A 7,500-nucleotide genomic window follows, 5' to 3' on the forward strand; every position below is an offset into this window, starting at 1 on the left:
CTTTCTAGCATTCTCCACGACTACCTTCAAAAACAGTAGTCCATGGTTTTAATTAGACTTTTCTCTTATTGCAATTAAAGGACTTCTAATCCCTCACATAACTATACTAAAAACCTCCCTTGTAACACACTGATCTCCTTCCTGTTGATTTTATGTAGCGAAATAACGGTGTAATTCGCATACAGTAAATTATTAAAACACTTTTCAGTTGCAAATGTACACCCAGATATCCTTTTATTTACCTAAAACTTACACATAGCGTAACTATTTAAAGCCCCTGACGCAGTGTTACCGTGCGCGAGCACCAAAGGCGGGGTGACAGATGAAAAAAAAAAACCGAGTATAGTCATAAATGCGATACGAAGCGGCTGGATGATGCTCGAGCTTCAAATAGCATCAGCTCATTACAATAAAAACAACTCTGAGACGGCTCTGGTTCATTTGTCTCTATAACTTCGTCAGAATAATAGAAGTTAATAAAAGCTGAGTTTTCCTTAACTGAAACATTTTCTCTAAATATTAATCTAAACAAGTCTGTGGCTCGTTCATAAAAACTGATTACATAGATAAGTAATGATTCAATTTCTTCTGTTCTTTCTTGTTCTCTTTAGGCTTGAGACAGATAAGTGCATTATATTGATCTTCCCATTGGCCAATGCGTATGCAAAGATATGTGACAAAACTTACCCACAAACGCCCATTTTCCAACAGCAACACCGTGGAAGAACTCTTCTGAATCCAAGAATGTCGCATCGTAAGTTTCCAGTCTCTCAGTCAGCCTCTGGAATGATGCTCTGTCCGACTCCTGAAAAAACATATATGTGTATGTATATGTATGTATGTATATATATATGTATATATATTACATATATACATAGATACAGAAATATATACATATATATAATATATATATATGTATGCATGTCATATATATATATTATATATACAATAACTATATATATATATATATATATATATATATATATATATATATATATATATATATACATATACTGTATTTATGTATATTAAATATTTATAAAAATGAAAACCTATATATATATGTATGTATGTATGCATGTATGTGTGAGAGCGTCTGCGTTGACTGCATCGTAATCCGGTGGTTATGATAATCACCTTACCAGCTACAGTTGCATGGTTCAGTTTCCTGGCAAGGCCAGGTAACTGAAGCACATTACAATAAATTCCATTGTACCTGTGTTGGTCAGAACAGAAGACTAGGGACCTGGTAGGTAGAGGAGTTTTGGTTCACAAGAAAAGTGGAGAATAGCATGGGGTTAGCAACCTCATCCCAAAACACTTCTTGAGCAATCCCCCTCCGAGGTAAAGCACCACTGACTTCACTTCCAAATCCACACTTCAACTGCTGAATCTTGGATAGACCCTTATTCAATACAAGTTCCTCAACATCAGCAACTTCATATGCCTACACCAAAAGGGTCATTAGCAGTGCGCTGAGCACCCTAAGCACACTGCTCCTTCAGCGCCATAATTGTATGCATTCCCGTGCTACCTGGATATTAAAACCCTTTTCATTACCTCTTCCACACAATCTATCCATCACTCTGTAGGTTACTCTCTTTCTCATTAGCATATCTTAATTATACAAAAAATTTCACTATCTGAATTATACACCATCTTCACCAGCCTACAGGCCTCCATTCTCTCCAGATGGCCGAACTAGCTCAAATTAACTGTGATCCCCATTTCACCTACATTAACTTTTTCACCACTTCTGCCTATATCCACGTCTAGTAACTCTTTATGTGCCACACACATATGTAAAACAAACAGTTCAACTCAACAGCTACAAGCTGTTTTCTTTTATTTGAATTATACAAACAAACTTAACTTCCATTTAATGACATTTGCTCACCAAACTCTTCATACACTCCCATCTTGTCTTCCACAGACAATTCAAGACATTTCACAATCCTTTGCACACCCCTTGCTACCTTCATTGCTTCTCATATATAGCCTGTCTTGCCTCTTCTGTCATCATACCAGCATCCATTATATTAAATCAGATTTTACAAATCGACTGCTTTTATCTTCAGCGATCCATCTTAACATTATTTTTCAACTTCTTGCTTTACATTTAGCTTCATAGCTTTACTCGTGGTCACATTTGCTCTAAGCCCTCTCTTCTTACAGACACCTGTAAAGTTCTTTACCAGTTTTTGCAGCTTTCCTTCACTATCCCCAATAAGAACTATATCATCTGCAAACATCAACCATTATATATTAAATTCACTACTCATTAACTTACCCCACAACTTTACACCTTCTGCCACTGACTTTTCTCTGACTGCTCGCATCACCCCATCACTTTCCTGTCTAGACAACCTAAGACATTTCACTTCATCATGAAACTTCTAATTGGTGTCAGTAACTTATCTTATCCTCCTTCACACTACTTCATTAAGAATTCTGTTACAAGCTGTTTCTAGGTATGCCTACGCCACATACAACTTTTTCTTTTATATATAAACTTCTTACATGACCGTTTCATACTGAAACCCTGATCCACACAGCCTCTCCCTTGTTTTAACCAAATTGTGCTTCCCCCTATTAGTCCTTCTGACAATTGGCTTACTTAATCAAAATCTTACCACACACATTTCCTGTTATGCTAATCAGCGTCATGTCCTTGTAATCCTAACTGATGCCTCTTTTACATTTACCTATATACAACAGAGCAATGGTTCCTCTCACCCATTTCTTTGGAACCTTGCCCTTCATTCAGACGTACCTTACAGATCTTGGTCAGCAACTCAGTCATAGTATCACTACTGTACCATACATACTTAACTGTAAATCCATCAACTCCCAGCATCTTTCCATTCTTCAACCTCCTGTCTGGATTATATCTTCAACAGTCACTTCCAACAGCTTCCCTACCATGTGCTAACTTTTATATTCTTTAATCTGCCAATTCTACCCGCTTTCAAAATACCCTGACATTGACTTGGGACTTTAGATGGTATTTCTCCATTTGTACCTGTCATTCTGAGTTCCATTTATTCATCAACCTTACTTTCTACATTTCCATCTCTGTCTTGCAATAGTGATGTGGCGATTCTACTGTCCACCTTTGGAAGGTGCAGTCAGGAAAAGTGGGCGATGCTAGGCCAGTTGATTGTTCCTGACTTATCATACCTTAGTCCAAGCAGCCATTAAATTATTACCATAATATAGGAATGGGTTGCAATGAAACATCAGTGAGAGAGGGATTCAGTGACCAACTGAATTTTAAGAGGTAGTTCGTTGACTGCAGAAAATTCATTTGATGAGATCAAAGCGAATTATGGTGCTGTCTACTGCATTGCCTATATTTCTTCATAAATAATGTTTTGGCTGATGACTTATAATATATATTCCACAAGAGGCTTTTAGTAATCTAGCAGTCAAGGTTTAAAAGCTGTGGGATAGGTTGAATGGTTGAATGTTCATATTTAGGCCAAAAAGAGTTCTTTTTCAGTAAGCTGCTGATCCATTTACGAGCATAAACAAATACATGTAAGTACAGTTTTAAACAGAGATTATTTCATTCTTGCTAGTATGTGAGGCAAGGAAAAGCTTAGGCCTACCTATGAGGCATTAGGACGTTGGTCAAATGGAAATTAAAACTAATCCGATATGGAAGGTACTTCGGATTCCTGTTATCGTAGACATTAGGAGGCCCGAAAAGAGAGCCCACAATAAACAACAATTTCTGGAGTAGTCACAGAGCAAAAGGGTTTGCCCTATTCTGTTCTCTTCTGTTGGTCTCATTTCCTCGTCTTCCTTCTCTGACTTATTACTAACATCTCTCTCTCTCTCTCTCTCTCTCTCTCTCTCTCTCTCTAAGCTGGTTAACTGGCTCTGGGTCTTGCGAAAGCATGTGAAGAAGGATTTCTACGTACCACAATCATGGTGTAGGTGGTGGAATATTCCTCAGTGACGGGAATGACGCTGTGGTTGGCAGAAAGTTCTTCGTGGGTGTCTATGGGCTTGGTGTACCTGGGGATAAATCCGAATATTTAGTCTTGCCAGATTAGAGTGTAAGAATCACTTTAGAAACAGATTTCGCAGATTAAGACCAACATAAGAAAAATATTTATGAGATTAATAAAAGCAGATGAAAATCACATATAAATAATGGAAAGCAACTCACAAAATGAATAAAGTAAGGAAACAAACGGTCAAAAAGTTAAAAAAAACCCTGAATGTTAAATACATGTAAATTTTGATCTTAAAGGGGAAATCTAAGACACTTATCCAGTGGCCTATCTTTATAAAAATGGAAACTGAACATCATGATTACTTAGGAAACTATTTGTTCTGGAAGGCATATGGAGACTCTCAGGGCTCTCAGCCACTCTGAATTTCAACAGGACCAATTGGAAACAGCGAAATCGGTACACCTCTCTTTGAAGAGAGGAAACGTGCCTAAGAGCTCTTTTTTTATTTGATTCGTTTAGAACTCATAAAAAGAAAGCTTTGAAATTTTGTGTTTAATCTCCTGTGGTTAACATGTAATTGCACATGTTACGTTTATTTCAATTTAAGTCAATGTGTACTGATATCCTTTATTAATAAAATATGTGTTCACAAGAACACCTGCTCAAAATATTACGACCTGTCTCTCACACACAAACGTCCCTCTTTCTTTTTACATGCCCAGTTCTCTCTCTCTCTCTCTCTCTGTGTGTGTCTGTGTGTGTGTGTCTCGCTTACCTTGGCATCGCAATAAAAGCCGTGATGCTTCCTTGGTACGTCATGTCTAGGATGAGCGCAACGTACCACACCATGATCATGAAGATGCGACTGCTGAATTCTTCGGGGACATTGTTGACGTCTGAAGAAACATAAAGGATCCGGTCAAAAGATAAAGAGTTACGAAGTTTTAGCGCTCTGTCCACTAGCGGAGCGTTGTAGGGGCGCCCGGGGGCGGGGGAACCTGGGCACGTGGCCCCCCCCCCCATGAAAAACAATGACAAAATAATAATAATGAAGAATTAGATAATAATAACATAAATGAGAAGTATGAAAACGGGAAAAAATAAAACATCTATTATAGAAAAAAACTGAGGAAAAATAATAACAATTATATATATATATATATATATATATATATATATATATATATATATATATATATATATATATATATATATATATATATATATATATATATATATATATATATATATATATCAACGGATGGGACCTCTTTTCCTTGTAACCTCACCCGTTTTTACATCTGTAGCGTAACTGAGAAAGAAATAAAAATTAATTTCAGTTATTAATTACTAGAACTGTGGGTTTCCACTGAACCCTTCATAAACTCTCTCCTTCATTCCCCAAAATGGTTAAGCCTAACCCCTCTCTCTATTCAAGGTGACTGCTTTTAGGCCTAATTCCAGGTGACAGTCATACCTTCTCGGCGTCAAGCAAGGCAAGGGAGGAGCCAAAAAGAGAAAGTTGATGTCCCCCGCCTCCTGAACCCTCCACGAGGGTTAACTGATGCCATGTGGTCATTATAGAAAACGTGACGAAGATTGACCTTTGCACCATCTAACAGAGACGCGATGCGTAATCCCTGAAGGTTCTTTATAGATGATGCAACAGCAATCGAGAAAGAGAATGCGCTGAACACCACCTGAGGACAGATGTCCTTACCTTGGCTGTCCTTTTGAACCTTCCACATGTTCAACCCTGGGGCTCGAACCAGTATACTTTTGTAGTGGCATTATAATTCCCTCCTCCATCGCCAGCACCCTACAAAACGAGGACACCATCATCTTGACGAAGGCAATGTGCCGGAATAAGGTCTCTTAGTCAGTCACAATCCCTGTTATTTCTCTGATTTTTCATTTATTTTCCATTGTGTGATCACCTTCGGTAATTTGTGTTGGAGCATTCAGTGTTAACGTAATTATGCACTTGGTGTTGAACTGAGTTGTTTAGCACCATCTGTGCATTTTCCCTCAGTTCCCTTGAGCATCTTATTCGTGCAAGTAACCGTCTTGCATATATCTGTAGATAGGCCTCGACTGTGGAATATCTTGGCTCTATCCATGAGCCCCCTTCTACTGCACTGTGATGTTTCCTGTTATGAAGACCTCATCAGCATAGAAATTTATTCTGTGTAGGATTCATTATTTTAGCAGGCCCTTATTATTACCTGTCCAGTAATTTGTCATTCTTCTGATCTGTGTTTGTTATGTAAATATAATTAGTTAAGAGAACCCTTGAGTTTACGTAATTTTTCCCTCACTTGAAGAAAGCCCTAGGCCATAGATTTCCCTTGTTTGGCTACGAATTGTCCTAATATTGAGTCAGATGTGTAATAAGTAAAGGGAACTCCCTGTGTTCATCTGTTGCCACCCAGAATCAAGTAAGTATCCTCCATTCATAGAAATATATATATATATATATATATATATATATATATATATATATATATATATATATATATATATATATATAATATATATATATATAATATATATATATATATATATATATATATATATATATATATATATATATATATATATATATATATATATATATATTATCACTATGCTGTCATTAGTTTCATTTAGATAAATACTCTAATTTTTTATATTTTAAGTTTTTGTTTCAATATTGTATTCAGGTATTCAGAATTAGCTTGTTTTTCCTCCTCATCGGTGGTACGCTTGTTCAGCATGACATATAACAACTGTTTTTCTTTACATGGTCTGTGGGTGTGTGTATGGCCCCCTCCCATTCTCCCCATGTGGCACAGGGGTTTGTGGAAGCTCCTGGTGGAGAGTAAAGTTAGTCTGTTTCTGGGTCTTCGCCAGAGGTGCTGAATTTGCCTGCCTTTGCTGCTACTTTTTGGTTGTTACCTGCTTATTTCTGGATCCACCTCGCCCTGCTGTTGCAAGGATTTAGCAGCCCTTTATCCTTCAGCACCACTGATCCAGTATCACTGTTGGTGGGGCCTCTCTTGTCCACGGTAATATAATTATTCATCGATTAATAATGTGTGATCACGGCCTCTAGTCCACTGCTGACATATTACGTGGACCTGTTGTTTGTCTATTATCTATGTAACGACCCGAGTGGGCCGTTATGCAGGTTCTTTAACATACTCAGGACGGGGCTGTCATGACTGACGGCAGATGCAACAAACAAAGGAGGGGAAAACAACAAAAACAATAAAGAATGAGCTTAATATTAATTTATTTACAATATTTATAAGTGAGTCAGGTCTGGTAAAAGATAAAAACCATAAATACAAAAATAAGCCAAAAAGGCAGCACTAAACAAAAGCAAGTTAAACAAAAGTAGCTTTAAACAAAAAAGGCAAAAATAAACAACAGCAGGCAGAAGAAAAAAAAAAAAACATACGTCCTCCATCGGGTCACCAAGACATTTTTTGCCCTCAGCTGCACAACAGGGACAAGACCCCACAAACCAGAATACCCCGATGGAGACGTCAGG

General features: G+C 37.4%; 1 protein-coding gene across 1 annotated transcript in view; it reads right to left on the reverse strand.

The window, feature by feature from the left end:
* LOC136833733 (glutamate receptor ionotropic, delta-1-like) overlaps positions 1-7,500 on the reverse strand; it is a 46,823-nt gene that overhangs the window by 1,228 nt on the left and 38,095 nt on the right. The window contains exons 13-15 of the mRNA XM_067095950.1: positions 4,741-4,861; positions 3,927-4,023; positions 688-805 (exon numbers count right to left, since the gene is read on the reverse strand). Of these exons, the coding sequence (XP_066952051.1) occupies positions 688-805; positions 3,927-4,023; positions 4,741-4,861 (336 nt within the window). The remainder of the gene's footprint in view (positions 1-687; positions 806-3,926; positions 4,024-4,740; positions 4,862-7,500) is intronic.

The sequence above is a fragment of the Macrobrachium rosenbergii genome, chromosome 52 (assembly GCF_040412425.1).
Source record: "Macrobrachium rosenbergii isolate ZJJX-2024 chromosome 52, ASM4041242v1, whole genome shotgun sequence".
Taxonomy (NCBI): Eukaryota; Metazoa; Arthropoda; class Malacostraca; order Decapoda; family Palaemonidae; genus Macrobrachium; species Macrobrachium rosenbergii.